This window comes from Ailuropoda melanoleuca, chromosome 17 (genome assembly GCF_002007445.2).
Source record: "Ailuropoda melanoleuca isolate Jingjing chromosome 17, ASM200744v2, whole genome shotgun sequence".
NCBI classification, from domain to species: Eukaryota; Metazoa; Chordata; class Mammalia; order Carnivora; family Ursidae; genus Ailuropoda; species Ailuropoda melanoleuca.
In genome coordinates, this window is record NC_048234.1 from 13,688,323 (window position 1) to 13,704,721 (window position 16,399).

Here is a 16,399-nt window from a genome sequence, read left to right on the forward strand (position 1 = left end):
CTTGGAGAGGGGCTGTGTTGAGTCTGTGGATTGCTTTGAGTGGTGCTGACACAGTAACTGTTCAGTCTTCCAGTCCACGGGCACAGGGTGTCTCTCTGCTGGCGCATGGCTTCTTAGTTTCAGGAATGTTTGTAAGGGTAAAACATTTTTAATTTTAAACCTTAGTTTCTTTAATTATCAGTGTCAAGAATGAATACTGTTTCTTTAAGATAATGGGATCAGCAAAATTTTACTTTCTCTCAATCTTTTATTTGTGACTTAAGGGTATATATAAGGTCGTCTGGTACCCCTGTTCATATCTTCTTATCTGGAAGTCTGAAATTGTCTTTGAAAGATAATTCCGTAATTCAGACCTTTTACCTATGCTCTTTCCTAATTATTATTTTATGTAAACCACAGGCTTTTGAATTCTCTAAAATTTGAGTTATTTTATGGTTTTTTTTCTCTTTAAGTTCAGTTAGGTAAAGAATATAGGGATGCATCTGGAAACGTGAGAGACATCTCCTCTGACCACTTTTCCTGGTATCAGTCCCACCACTTAGCTCTCCTTTTTATTGCTTATTTTTCCAGATAAAATTATAATTTATTTCCATTGATTTATTCAAGGTTGTGATAAAGGTTCCATTTTTCCAAATAAAACAGAGGCCTCAGTTTAAATGAATTTTATTTTGCACTTTTCATTGCATATCCAATCCAGATATGCTCACTATTGTGCTAGGCACATTGAAAGTATAAAGGGAATATTGAAAGTTCAGTGAGCTTTCAGTCACAGAGAAATGAGGCGTGCACACAGAATAATGAGAAAGCAGTATATAGTTAATGATTACCAATTACCAAAATAAAATAAGCAAGTGAGTTAATAACTAGTATAGGGGTAATTGTGGCCTTAAGACATCACATATATTTTAATGAAAAACTCTCATCTTCGGGTCAGCCTTGACAAATGGTGGAAAATTGAAAAACAGGTAAGAGCTCATTCTACTTAGGGAAAAACAGAAGCAAATGCTTAAAAATATGAATAACTGTTTGTTCTGGGAATGGTATATAGAGATCAACTTAATTCTAATGTATGATTTATGTTGGAAATAATATTGGAAATTTTTATGTACACAGTTAAGACTCATATGTCTAAAGCACTGATAATTTTGGATGTAATCCCGATGCAGTGTGGGGACTAAGACTTTTGAGTGGGTTTTGGGCAAGAGGAAGGTTATTTTAGGAACTGTAATCTGGCAGCGTTGTTCCATCATGAGTCATCACTATTAGAGTGTAGATGGATTCACACTGAGAAATGATCTGTTAATCCCGGGTCTTTAGAAAATGTTGCTCCGAGGCTTTCTTGTGAAGGTATAGTCAGTGTGCATGACTGTAATGTGTACAGGTTGGGGGGTGGGGGAGGTGGTGTGCAGTAACACCACAAAACTCACTCTTTTCGTGTCTTACATTTGAACAGATTTATCAGTGAGATTCTCATTGCTATGTAAAAAGAAAACATTTTGCAGTATCTGTCATATTTGAAACCCTTTACAGTGGGGAACTTTATAGCTATTTTTTGAGAGATGGGATGGACATTCAAGTTTTGTTTTTTGTGTTTTGTTTTTGTTTTTTTATGAGCATGCTGATTTTGGTCTGCATGGCTCCTTAGAATGTTTTGTGGTAGACTTGGAATGTCAGTATTTAGAAAAAGGAAGGTTTTGTACTATTTCACTAAAGCCTTTGATTGTGTGGCTACAAAATAAAAGAACTTTGAATATTACTCTGTTAGGTCTTTATCGGAGAGGAAGATTATGCTTTATTTGGAAAGTTTTGCCTAGATAGGAGATGATACCGTATTTCTCAGGCTAAGTAAAAATATAATAGCTGCCTTAATAGAGAGAAAACAAAGTTCCTACTTCATAATGAATAATGTATGAATCATAAAAGAAAAATGGGAGATCACTGGAAATACTTAGCTTTTCAAAGTTTTTGGAACGTCTTCCTTAAATGCTTTAGGGATCCAGTAAAGGCCAAGAAAGACAAATAGTTGAAAGTTTCTTGGACTTATCCTTCCACTTCATTAATAATGGAAATAATGCTTCTTAAATTTGGGCATTTATATGAAAACATACCTTTTAAATGGCACTGTGGTATAGACTACAAGGATTTTGTAATGCTGTTTAAATATTTTCACATTACTTTGCTTTGAACTTTGGATTCAATTTTACTTTTTACTTGTTATGTGTAAGATTTTGAACATCCTTGTTTAAAACATGAAATTCCTTCATAGTGGGACACAAAGTTAATATTAAATATTTATGCTCCTTTAGACATTGTTGAGACAGATTATATGCATGTGTGTACTTTAGTTTATATGCTGCACTGGTAGTGGTTAAAAGTATGACCCTACAGGCAATCTTTTCAAGCAGATAAAACTGTTGGGATGCTTTCCCAGGACGATGGGATTGCCCTCCAAGCGAATCTCTTCAATGCGGTCTCGAATATAACGGGTGTCATTAGCCTTGCAGAATGTATCATCTGTGATTGAAGTTATGTTGTTAAACTGGAAAATAGAAGGGAAAAATTGTTCAGAAGTTTGAACAATTCTGTATGCTTTGTAATGGGATTTCACAGAATATTCTATCTAAAAAGTGATTTTGAAAATATTGTATATCCTGTGTATCCTTACAGTAATAAAACCCTCTTAGTGGGACCTGAGTCTCCCCCCAGCCCCCGCCTTTTTACATCTACAGTATTACTTTGGAAGAACACACTGCTTATTACTCAGAGTGATATCCATGTGGCAGGAGGTTCTAAGCATGAGTAAGATTATACTAGCTGGAGAAATTGTCTTGTTCTAGAGTGTCAACTCAAAATGGGTGCTGTGTCCTTAAATATTCCTTTAAAGAAGTGAAAAGGACAAATGGGGTGTCTTGTGGCGCTGAAAGACCAATTTTAGTTTATTTCACTTCCCTTCTCTCTTCTATGACCTCAAGATGATACTGGACAATAAAGTCAGCTGGAAACTCTCCAACAGCCAATGTTTACTGCTGTTGGAGAAAGAAGCACACACCAGAGGTCTGAGTGTGCCCTGCCTTCCAATCCATGTGTCAGACTAAGTAGGAGATGTTAACTATACGCCTGACAACAAGCCCCACGCTCAGAGTACACCTCACGCCTAGTTCACCGATCCTTCCTTGGTTCTCTGGACGGGTAGGGCTTTCAGGCAGGTGAGTGCCTTGGACTAAAAAGTCATACTTTAGATATGCAGAATGTACATGTGAATAAATGACTCTCCTAATGCGTCATAAGGCTGACCAACTGAAATTTAAATTAAAGCTGGATGTTGTGAACGGAGCAGTCCTACCTGAAGATGAATTACACGTAGACTTTCTGGTAAATTAAGAGGCACAGATTCCAGGGCGTTGTGGTCCAAGTAGAGGAAGGAGAGGTGGTTCAATTTCTGTAAAGAAAGGGTACTTGGCTGGAGCGTTATTGAGGTGGGTACATTTCTTTCACAGGATTCCAGCTATGTGCACACGTGCATGTACACGTGTGTGCATGTGTACATAGGTATTGGTATAGACACCTATCAGTACTATTAATTGCTGGTTTGGTAGTTATTTGGTTTTGAGGGGTTTTTGGTCCTTTGTGAAGGTTGATGGTGCCCTCCTGCATCCCCACATTTCTCTCCACTCATCCGACTGCTGAATACCCAGCCGTGCCTGGCCTCAGTCCTCATGTCCTCTCTGGGGCCCTTTAATTTGTCTTGTGAACAGCTAATAAGGTCAGTCCCTACGCAGGATTGAATTTGGATCCTGGTGCTGCCATAACCTCTCCTGAACCTTCAGAACTTCTCATTTCAATTCCACCAATTTCTAGTAAAATGAATACAGGCACATCTTGGAGATATTGTGGGTTCAGTCACAGACCACCACAATAAAACGAATATTGCAATCAAGTGAGTCCAGTGAATTCATTGGCTTCTCAGTGCCTATAAATGTTACATTTACACTATACTGCAGTCTGTGAAGTGTGCAGTAGCGTTGTCTAAAAATCAATGTACATACCCCAATTAAAGCAATACTTTATTGCTAAAAGCTAACCATCATCTGAGCTTTCAGTGAGTTATAATCCCTAATGACAGATCACCATAACAAATGTAATAATAATGAAAAAGTTTCAGTTATTGCAAGAATTAGCAAAATGCAGCCCAGAGATACAGTGAGCAAATGCTGTTGGAAAAGTAGGGCCGACAGAGTTGCTCCACGCAGGGTTGGCACAGACCTTCAGTTTGTAGAAACGCAGTCTCTGTGAAGCACGGTAACATGCGTTGTGCCTGTGCTCCTAAGCGGTGTGCTTGTTAGTAAGATGTTTCCAGAGCAATTTATTAACTGCTTAGCGAAGGGTGACTTTTACCCTTCAGGGCCTGTGTTGGATCACTCGTCATGGTCAGTAGCCCATTGCTGCATGTCATTTTATAATGTGACCTCGCAATGGAACGCAAGCATGAAACACCCCTCTTGTGAGGTGTCGCTCGGCTCCTGCAGCCCTTACTGGGCCGGTTAGCCAACAGCTTATCAGCTGGAATTACACAGCTTCAAATTATAAGAGTTTTTTGTTTGTTTTTCAAGTGAGTCCTGCTTTGAAAAGTCCCCTAATAATCCCTTAACTTCTGAGGAACTCTGATGTGCCTTTAGAATAATGTCTCTTATGGTTGAAAAAGAACTCCATAAATGTAAACAGAAAGAAAGGAAAAATGGAATATTTTTACATTTCCTGACAGTTTGCTCATTTGTGGACAAATTGTACATTTGTGTGATTATCGTAAATTTTATGATACTATTTGATAATGTTTCTATTAGATGTTATCATAAAAAGCCACAAAGTTCCCTTTTGAATGAGGTTTGCTGCCAATAGTAGCACAATCGTCTTTTGATCTGGGGCTCCTTCCAGGACTGGGAACGAGTTACCACCTGTGAAGGACTGGGCTGAGGCAGTAATTTTGCCATAGACTATGCATTTGGACACAACCTGCCTACCTAAGTCAGAGTAGGTCACCTTCCCTTTTTCTTGTACCTATATCTTGAGTTCTTAAAAAAGAAATGTATTTAATGTTTAGTACATATAGAATTTTCTATTAGCTGTAATTCAAAAGAAAGTCTACCTACAGAATTTTATGGGCTAATACTTTTAAGTAGTAAAAGTAAAATTCAGCTTTTACTGAATTTTACTTCTGAAATGATAATTTTCTGGCATGTGTAAATTACTAATATTATAAGGAAAAGAAACACAGGAAAACTCCCACTTTGAGGTTTCATAGCATCCTGGTGCCATGAGGGTACAAACCACATCTGTGTAAATAAATATTTGCTGTGTGAGCAAGTGAAAAACCTGGGACACGATGTAGTCCCATGAAACAAGGTAAAGTTATGTACTTTAAGGGAGGTGCAGGTATAAGCTAGACTGAATGAGCCCAATAACAGGACTGTTTATTATGGAAATAATGTCTTCAGTGTTATAAAACAAAATTTCAGAGCAGAGTTTCTCTCTTATATTATCATTGGTTGTATAAAACATACTGTTTGGTCATAGTATAAAATACTTACTTTGAATGTATTTGCTTTGATTCCTCTACTCTTGATTTTGTTGTATTTTGCGTTAAATAAAGTGAGCTTGGGAGGAAGAACTGGAAGTTTCAATAGTTGATTTTCAGCTAGTGTAAGTTCTTCTAACAGAGAAAGTTTTGAAAAAGTACCATCTTCTATATCTTCAATCAGATTTCCCGTAAAATCAAGTCTTCTTAAGTTAGCTTGAAGGAAAAATATACAAAAAATATAAAGTTAAGTCTCATTTGTGTGGACTGAAGAAAAGCATTGGTTTAACGGGTCATTCAAACACCTTTTATTTTTAGTATCTAATGGAGTGTCTGTAATTAGTAGATCAGTAAATTTTTTTTTAAAGATTTTATTTATTTATTTGACAGAGATAGAGACAGCCAGAGAGAGAGGGAACACAAGCAGGGGGAGTGGGAGAGGAAGAAGCAGGCTCATAGCGGAGGAGCCTGATGTGGGGCCCGATCCCACAACACCGGGATCCCGCCCTGAGCCAAAGGCAGACGCTAACCGCTGTGCCACCCAGGCGCCCCAGTAGATCAGTAAATTTTGTTGAATGCATGGTGAGCATCTGCCCCGTGCCTGACACTGATGCCCTTTCTCACTTGAGTCCTGGAAATCTCAGGGTTGGGACAGAACTTAAAGTTCATAGAGTCCTTCTGTCCTTCTTTGTTTGAATTCTCAGGATCCTGAGGCAGTTTGAAACAAACTCTGTTTGCCAATCATGGGAAGGAAGCACTACATTTGATTGAATAGAGTTATGTAGGTATGCTTTGGACTTTCCCCCAACATGTTGCATTGTGATTGTGGGTATGTTATCTTTATCTGTCTCTGCCTTATTGCTTAACAGCAACAAGCAGGAATGTTCCCTGATGTGTTAAAGTGATGCAGATGGAGAGAGACATTTGGTTTTTTTGTTTCACTTTTGTATGTCTGGGAGGATGAGGAAACAGAGTTGCTTCTCATTCATTATTTGAGGTAGTCCCTGCAGACACTGCGTGAGTGAATATGGGCCATTGCTCCTGGGGAATATACAGGGTTAGGTTCCTGTGAGCCTCTGGTCACACATCTTTATCAACCAATTAGTACAAAATCCTATGAGAGTTTCTGTTTCAAAGCATCATACTTAGTTTATGTTGTGGGCACATTAACGTCAAACTCACAGCCATGAGCACTGCAGCTCACACTGGAATGAAGATTCCCTCACACGATGTCTGCCCCGTGAGGCACTTGAGCACTGCGCCCGGGGAGCACAGGAGTGTGGAACGTGTGGCGCTAAGACGGAGCAGAACTCTGCAGTGTGAGAGCTGACCCGGAATGGCAGAGGTCACCTGGTTCGACCTTGGCTAGGTAACCCGACTGTGCTCCCACGTGTACTTGCCTGCAAATGACTGTGAAGGGTTGCACATGGTGACTTTGGGTCGCAAGTAAATTTCACTGAGCAGGTGAGTTTGAAGTGTGGATCCACACTGATGAGGCACAACGGCACCTCGACCAGTTGGGAGCTACCAGCTGCAGCGTGGTGCTCTTACCGTGCGTCTCATAAATGTGTAGTGGGGCCAGTGTGCGTTTCTGCAGGTGTGATTTTCTTCAGAAGCACTTGACGACATAGCCGTCTAGAGAGCTCATGAGGTCTTGTGATCCAGGCCTGGGACTTGGCAATGCAGAAGTCGGGGAGTGTGGTGTGCTCACGGCAGGGCCCTAGCGGCCCGCATCCCAGAAACGGGTGACATGCGCTAGCTCCACGCGACAGTCATGTGAGGAGTTTGGTGGTGTTTCCTGAGGACGCGTGGGCCTCTCCCCACACCTAAATTTAAGTCTCTGGAGACGGGGCCCGGTATCAGTATTTTTATTTTTAGTACCCAGCCAGGTTTAAGAACCTTGAGTTAAAGTAAGGAAAGCTGACTGTCTGCCTTTATGGTGAAGGTAGCATTGTGAAGAAAGCGTTGAGGTTAGAGAAGCACCTCGGTTATCGTGACACTCCTGACTGGCGGAGGCAAACAGGTCTCCAAGTCCTGAGGTTGAGAAGGCGTAGGTGCCCATATGTTAGATGGGTTGTCCACATAGACGTTGAAGTCACCAGTAAAGAAGGACGACATGGGACATTTGAATGGAAAGGGGATTCACCAACAAACCCGTGGATTTTGTTGAAGTATGCGGATACTTAAATACTCCAGCAGTGACTACCCTAGATGTGAGAGGCCACAAGTGCCTAGAAACTCGTGTTTATTTGAGATTAATACTAACATGAATTAATATGAATTATTTTATTTAAAATTCACTTACGTATATCTGCAAAATCTTTTGCAGTCAGCTTTTTAATTTTGTTGAATCGTGCATAAAGATAGGCTGATTCCTTTGGCAAGGGGGGCACAGCATCGATGTCAACTTCTTCACAGTATACAGAGCCACTCAAGCAGACACACAACAGGCACGTGGGCATTTCTAAGTTGGGAAACAAAATCATAAAAATATAAACTGTAGTTTAAAAATATTTGGTCTCAGGGCACCTGGGAGGGTCACCAGTTGAGCGACTGACTCTCCATGTCAGCTCAGGTCTTGATCTCAGGGTCGTGAGTTTGAGCCCTATGTTGGGCTCCATGCTGGGTGTGGAGCCTACTTTAAAAAAAAAAAATTAAAATATTTAGCCTCTAGTGGTAAAATCATTGCTATCATCAGTGTTATCACTAATGTGAAAAGATATTTTGCAGAATTCAGATGACAGTGGAAAAGATATGGTCATGTTAGCTAGTGACCTGTATTGTACCTGATAACTCAACAAAATCTTATTTTCAGTTCTTTAATCCAAAAACTCCTTTATTCTCTAGCCATTTCAGCAGTGATCATTTAATTGCTGAATTGATTTACATTTCTTGATTTGAATACCAAAAAGGATTAATAAAGCAGAACATAAGGTAAATGCAAGCTCGCTTTATCACTTGGCTTGGCACAGACACATTTCAAACTGGTGACCATAGCTAACGAGCTTAGGGCTTCAGAGGGGAGGGGGGTTGGGGAATGGGATAGACTGGTGATGGGTAGTAAGGAGGGCACGTATAGCATGGTGCACTGGGTGTTATACGCAACTAATGAATCATCAAACTTTATATCAGAAACCAGGGATGTACTGTATGGTGACTAACATAATATAATAAAAAAACATTAAAATTTAAAAAAAAAAGAAAGAAACCAGGAGTTAAGTAAGCAGACTACTAACCTGAATGTTAGAGCCGTCACGGAAGTGGCGAGGACCCCATTTCATGCTACGTCAGGTATCTCATACTTTCCATGCCTCCTGCATCTCCTTCAGCCCGGAATATACCTTAGTCTTTGCTATGCAGAACTTCTAAATTTTTGAAAACTTTTAAATTTTACAAACATTTTATTTTTCAGGGCATTTATTTTTCAGAATGTCTTTCAATTAGGGTTTGTCCGAGGTTCCTCGTTTTTGACATGGAAATGACGTTGGGTCCTCAGGGCCACGTACCAGGAAGCACATGGTATCTCTTTGCCCCATTCTTCATGATGCTGTCTTTGGTCACTTGATTCACATGGTGTTTGCCATTAATAAGTATCTTCTGAAGAAGTACTTTGAGATTCTAAACATCTGGTTTGTCATTAACCTGTCGCTCACTAGTTTTATCACCTATTGATAGTTCTTACCTGAATCATTTGTTACTACAATAGTTGCAAATTATGATTTTCTAATTCCATCATTCTTTCTACATTTGTTAGTTGATATCTGGTGTAAGGTGGAACATTCTCTTCTTATTTATTTAGTTGCATCAGTTCAGTACGAGCTTATGAATTCCTTATCCCATGGGTCAGAAGTTACCATCATATTTATTTTGATAATTAAATTGTCACAGATTAGCCAGTGTGAACTCTTTTTTAAAATATTTTATTTATTTGAGAGAGAGAGAGAGAGCACGAGCAGGGTGGAGGGGCAGGGGCAGAAGGACAAGCAGGCTTCCCACTGAGCAGAGAGACTGACGTGGGGCTTGATGCCAGGATCCTGAGATCATGACCTGAGCTAAATGAAGTCAGATGTTTAACTGACTGAGCCACCCAGGTGCCCCGAGTGTGAACTCTCTTATGCTCTTTTTTATTCTGTCACAGCTTTTTTTTTGTGCTTAAATGATACTTAATAAATTACACATATTTAACTTGTATATAATTTTTTTTTAAAGATTTTGTTTATTTTTTCGACCGAGATAGAGACAGCCAGAGAGAGTGGGAACACAAGCAGGGGGAATGGGAGAGGAAGAAGCAGGCTCATAGAGGAGGAGCCTGATGTGGGGCTCGATCCCATAACGCTGGGATCACGCCCTGAGCAGAAGGCAGACGCCCAACCGCTGTGCCACCCAGGCACCCCTAACTTGTATAATTTGTAAGTTTTTTTTTTGTTTTTTTTTCTCTTTTTTAAAGATTTTATTTATTTGACAGAGATAGAGACAGCCAGAGAGAGAGGGAACACAAGCAGGGGGAGCGGGAGAGGAAGAAGCAGGCTCATAGTGGAAGAGCCTGATGTGGGGCTCGATCCCGCAACGCCAGGATCACGCCCCGAGCCAACAGGAGACGCTTAACCACTGTGCCACCCAGGCGCCCCTATAAGTTTTTGACTTATGTATATACCCATGAAACCATTGCTGCAATTGAAATAATTGACATAATCCTCACCCAGAGTGTTCTTACTCTCTGTCATCCCTCCCTCCCAGCAGTCACTGACCTGCTTTCTGTCAGTTCACAGCACCTTGCATTTCCAAGTTTTATATCAAAAGAACCATGCAGTATATACGCTTTGATCCAACTTCTTCCACTGTGCACAGTTATGTTGAGATTCATCTCTTATGTATCAGCAGTGCATTCCTTTCTATTACTGAGTAGTATTTCATTATATTAATATACACAATTTATATAGTCCTTCCTTGTCGGCGTTTGGGTTTTTAGTTTTTGGCTATTTCACAGAAAGCTGTTGGGAACATTTATGTGGAAGTTTGTATGGGTGTGATGCTTACGTTTCTCTAGGGTAAATACCTAAGAGCAGAATGGCTGGGCCACCTGATAGGTATATACCTTTTGAGGAAAGCCCCAGACTATGTTCCATAGAGGTTGTGCCGTGTTATAGTCCCTTCAGCAGTCCATGAGTGTTCCAGTTACTCCACAGCCTCATGAGCTTTCGGTTTGAACAGACTTTTTAATTTCAGCCATTCTAGGAAGGTGTGTTGTGGTATCTTGTATTCTAATTTATATTTTCCTAATGACTGATGTGCTGAGCAATTTTTTAATGAACTTATTTGCCATCCACATTTTGTAGTGGTAAAGTTTTCATATCTTTTGCCTATTTTTATTTTTTTTAAAGATTTTTATTTATTTGAGAGAGAGAGAGAGAGAGAAAGAGCAGGGGGAGGAGCAGAGGGAGAAGGAGAGAGAGAGAGAATCTCCAGCAGACTCTGTGATGAGTCCAGAGCCCTGACGTGGGGCTCGATCCCATGACCCTGAGATCATAACCTGAATGGAATCCAAGAGTCGGGTGCTCAACTGACGGAGCCACCCAAGCGCCCCATAACATTTGCCTATTTTTAAAATGTTTTTTTTTGTGTGTTATTGTTATTGAATTATAAGACTATCTATTGTAGGTATAAGTTGTCAGATTTATGTTTTGCAAATCTTTTCCTCTATGTGACTATTTTATTTTCTTGTTGATGTCTTCTGAACAGGAAACAATTTTTCTTCCAAATTGTTATTTAAATTCTAGTTAGTTAATATATAGCGTAATACTGGTTTCAGGAGTAGAATTGAGTGATTCATCACTTAGTTGCAATGCCTACCACTCATCAAAACAAGTGCCCTCCTTAATCCCCATCACCCATCTAGCCCCTCCCCCACCCACTTCCCTGCGTCAACCCTCAGTTTGTTTTCTATTGTTAAGAATCTCTTATGGTTTGCTTCCTTCCCTCTCCTTTTTTTTTTTCCTTCCCATATGTTCATCTGTTTTGTTTCCAGTTCCATGTATGAGTGAAATCACATGGAATTTGTTTTTCTCTGACTGACTTATTTTGCTTAGCATAATACACTCAGCTCAATCCACATCATTGCAAGTGGCAAGATTTCCTTCTTTTTGATGTCTGAGTAAAATTCTATCGTATATATACACCATGATTTCTTTATCCGTTCATCAGTGAGTGGACACTTGGGCTCTTTGCATAGTTTGGCTATTGTTGATAATGCTGCTATAAACATTGGGGTGCAGGAGCCCCTTTAAATCTATATTTTTGTATCTTTTGGGTAAATACCCAGTGGTGCAATTGCTGGATCAAAGGGTAGCTCTATTTTTAACTTGGTGAAGAATCTCCATATTGTTTTCCAGAGTGGCTGCACCAGTTTGCATTCCCACCAACATTTGAAGAGGTTCCTCTTTCTCCACATCCTCACCAACACCTATTTTTTCTGTGTTGTTGATTTTAGCTTTTCTGCCAGGTGTGAGGTGATTTCTCATTGTGTTTTTGTTTTTGTTTTTTAAAGATTTTATTTACTTGACAGAGAGAGAGAGGGAGAAGCAGGCTCCCCATTGAGCAGGGACCCAGACACGGGGCTCGACCCTGGGATCATGACCTGAGTCAAACGCAGACACTCAAATGACTGAGCCATCCCGGTGCCCCTCTCATTGTGGTTTTGACTTCCCTGATGATGAGTGATGATGAGTGTCTTTTCACATATCTGTTGGCCATTTCTTTGTCTTCTTTGGAAAAGTGTCTATTCATGTCTTCTCCCCATTTCTTAACTGGACTATTTGTTTTTTGGGTGTTGAGTTGCCAAGTTCTTTATAGATTTTGGATGCTAACCCTTTATCAGATTTGTCATTTGCAAATATCTTCTTCCATTCCATAGGCTGCCTTTTAGTTCTGTTGATTGTTTCCTTCTCTGTGTAGAAGCTTTTTATCTTGATGAAGTCCCAGTAGTTCATCTTTACTTTTGATGCCTTTGCTTCTGGCAACATGTCCAAGAAGAAGTTGTGGAGGCCAAGGTTGAAGAGGTTGCTGCCTGTGTTCTCTAGGATTTTGATGGTTTCCTGTCTCACATTTTGGTCTTTCATCCATCCATCCATCCATCCATTTATTTATTTATTTATGAGAGAGAGAGCGCGTGCGCGTGTCTGGCCAGGGCCAAGTGGGGGTGCAGGAGAAGGAGAGAGAGAATTCCAAGCAGAGTCCACACCAAGCCAGAGCCCAATACGGGACTCGATCCCACAACTCCAAGATCACCACCAGAGCAGAAACCAGGCAGACGCTCAACTAACTGAGCCACACATTTATTTTTGTGTATGGTATAAGAAAGTGATCCAGTTTCCTTCTTTTGCATGTTGCTGTCCAGTTTTCCCAGTACTATTTGTTGAATGAAGAGCCTGTCTTTTTTCCATTGGATATTCTTTCCTGCTTTGTCGAAGATTAGTTGACCATATAGTTGTGGGCCCATTTGTGGGTTTACTGTTCTGTTCCACTGATCTATGTGTCTGTTTTTGTGCTGGTACCATGCTGTCTTGATGACCACAGCTTTGTAATAGAGCTTGAAGTCAGGCATTGTGATGCCCCCAGCTTTGGTTTTCTTATTCAGGATTGTTTTGGCTATTGGGGGTCTTTTGTGGTTCCATACAAATTTTAGGATTTTTAATTTTAGCTCCGTGAAAAATGCTGTGTTGGTATTTTGATAAGGATTTCATTAAATGTGCAGATTGCTTTGGGTAGTGTAGACATTTTAACAATATTTGTTCTTCCAATCCATGAGCCTGGAATGTCTTTCAATCACTTTGTGTCTTCCTCAGTTTCCTTCATGAGTGTTCTGTAGTTTTCAGAGTACAGATCTTTTCCCTCTTTGGTTAGGGTTATTCCTAGGCATCTTACTCTTTTTGGTGTAGATGTAAATGGGACCGATTCCTTGATTTCTCTTTCTGCTGCTTCATTATTGCTGTATAGAATTGCAACAGATTTCTGTACATGGATTTTATATCCTGTGACTGCTGAGTTTGTGTATCAGTTTTAGCAATTTTTTGTTGGGGTCTTTCAGGTTTTCTATATAGAGTATCATGTCATCTGCAAATAGTGAAAGCTTGACTTCTTCCTTGCTGATTTGGGTGCCTTTTATTTTTTGTTGTTGTTGTTGTCTGATTGCTGTGGCTAGGACTTCCAGGGCTGTGATGAAGAGTAATGGTGAGAGTGGACATCCCTGTCGTGTTCCTGACTGTAGGGGAAGGGCTCTTAGTTTTTCCCCATTGAAGATAATACTAGCTCTGGGTCTTCTATATGTGGCTTTAATGATGTTGAGGCATGTTCCTTCTGTACATTTTTATTTTAGTGAAGAGTGGTTAATTATAGTCGCGCTTTTTTTTTAAGATTTTATTTATTTATTTGACAGAGACAGCTAGCGAGAGAGGGAACACAAGCAAGGGGAGTGGGAGAGGAAGAAACAGGCTCTTAGCGGAGGAGCCTGATGTGGGGCTCAATCCCAGAACGCCAGGATCATGCCCTGAGCCGAAACGACTGCGCCACCCAGGTGCCCCTATAGTTGCGCTTTTTCTGTTGTATTTAAGAAATCTTAAACCTACGTTATTATCCTGTGTTTTCTTTTAAGGGTTGTATAATGTAAGCTCTGGATATTTAGGTTTGAGGTCCATTTTGAGTTAATTTTTATATGTGGTCTCAGGAAGAATCAAAGCTCATTTTTTTAACCTAGAGCTATCCAGTTTTTTGCACCATTTTTTGAAAAAATTATCCTTTCCCCATCATGTTGCATTGGCACGACTGTAAAAAACCAGTTGACCCTATCGCGTAAGTGTATTCCTGGACTCCATTCTGGTTTGTTGAGCTACTTGTTTATTTTTATGCTAATACCGAAATGTCTTGATTCCTGTAGGGTTTTAGGTGGTGTAAATCCTCCAACTGTATTCGTCAACATCGTTACTACCATTCTAAGTTCTTTGCATTTCCACATAAATTTCAGTCAGCTTCTTAATTTCAAAAAAGCTGCTAAGAATTTAACTGGTATTGAGTAAATCTACAAATACACTTGTGAAAAATTGACATCTTAATGATACTGAGTTTTCTGATTCTTGAACGTAGCATATCCATATATTTAGGTCTTTAATTTTTCTCAGTATAGTTGTCTAGATTTCAGTGTGCAGGTCTTAGTATGTCTTTTACAAATTTATACTACTTTTTTTTATAGTTTGATTAAAAATGTCTCCATTACTCTTTAAGAACTTTTTTATTTTCTGGCTTGGTAAAATGTCCCAGACCACTCTTGCCTTTTCTCTGCCCTAAGCTGAAATTAGTTATTCCTTTAAGTATTGGTTCCTTTTAGTGGAGAGTGGTATTTAGAAGCCAAGATTTGAATGTGGATATGCTCATTGCGATCAGCATCTCATTGCTTCTACACTGTCCCTGCAGAGAGAGCTGGGAAATATATGTCTATTTGTCTCTCCATATTTAATACACATATATGCACACGCATATGTGTTATAGACATATACATACAGTCTTACACACATAAACATAGATGTATGTATACACCATCTACGTATGCATGTATATATATACACACACATAAACCCACCATATGCATATATACACATATACACTCACATGGAGTCAAACATGTCTATACAGGCAAACCTCAGAGAAATTACACATTTGGTTCCACTGCAATAAAGCAAATACTGCAATAAAGCAAGTCAAATGAGCTTTTTGGTTTCCCGGGACACATAAAAGTTACGTTTACAGTGTATGGACCTATGAGGTGTGCAGTAGGTGTGTCTAAAGAAACGTTCAAAAAAGAAATAATGTTTATACCTTAAATAAAAACACTCCGTGGTTGAAAAATGCTAGCCATCATCTGAGCTGTCAGGGAGCCACGATCTTTTTGCTGGTGGAGGGTTTTGTCTGATGTTGATCTGCTGACCCATCGGGGTGCTGGGGCTGAAGGCTGCGTGACTCTGGCCATTTCTGAAAATAAGACAACCCCGAAGTTTGCCACATGGACCGACTGTTCCTTTCGTGAACGATTTCTCCGTAGCATGTGATGCTGTTTGGTAGCATTTTGCCCACGGTAGACCTTCCTTCAAAACTGAAGTCCATCCTCTCAAACCCGTTGTCATTTCAACAGTCTTCACGGAATCGTCAACAGTAGGTTCCATCTCAAGAATCCACTTTCTTTGCTCATCTGTAAGAAGGAACTCCTCATCTGTCCACGTTTTATCATGAGATTCTAGAAGTTCGGTCCCATCTTCAGGCCACACTTCCAGTTCACTTGCTCTTTCTGCACTGACTTCCATGAGGGCTAGAATCCACTTCTTCCAAATTCCTGTTCATGTGGATAGTTTGACCTCTTCCCGTGGAATAGTAATAGCATCCAGGATGGTGAATCCCTTCCGGGATGTTTTCGCTTGACTCTGGCCAGATCCATCAGGAATCACTATCTACGGCAGCTGTAGTCTTGCTAACGGTATTTCTTAAAGAATGAGACTTGGAAGTCAGAATCACCCCTTGATCCGCAGGCTGTGGGATAGATGTTGTGTTAGCTGCATGAAAGCAACTTTCGTCTTGTCCGTCTCCATCAGAACTCTTGGGTGACCAGGTGCATTGTCAACGACTAGTTCTATTTTGAAAGGAATCTTTTTNCATTGTCAACGACTAGTTCTATTTTGAAAGGAATCTTTTTTTTCTAAGTAGTATGTCTCAATCTTGAGCTTAAAATAGTCAGTAAATCCCACTGTAACAGATGGCTGTCACCTAGGCTTTGTTCCATTTGTAGAG

At 40.0% G+C, this 16,399-nt stretch overlaps 2 protein-coding genes across 6 annotated transcripts in view; one reads left to right on the forward strand and one right to left on the reverse strand.

Moving 5' to 3' along the window:
• Window positions 1-16,399, forward strand: part of CENPP (centromere protein P) — a 234,751-nt gene that overhangs the window by 67,979 nt on the left and 150,373 nt on the right. The window lies entirely within an intron of this gene.
• The window catches only part of OGN (osteoglycin), a 23,572-nt gene continuing 7,847 nt past the window's right edge, over window positions 675-16,399 (reverse strand). Inside the window, exons 4-7 of the mRNA XM_002927690.4 lie at window positions 7,878-8,036; window positions 5,586-5,788; window positions 3,344-3,439; window positions 675-2,539 (exon numbers count right to left, since the gene is read on the reverse strand). Of these exons, the coding sequence (XP_002927736.2) occupies window positions 2,369-2,539; window positions 3,344-3,439; window positions 5,586-5,788; window positions 7,878-8,036 (629 nt within the window). The 3' untranslated portion in view covers window positions 675-2,368. The remainder of the gene's footprint in view (window positions 2,540-3,343; window positions 3,440-5,585; window positions 5,789-7,877; window positions 8,037-16,399) is intronic.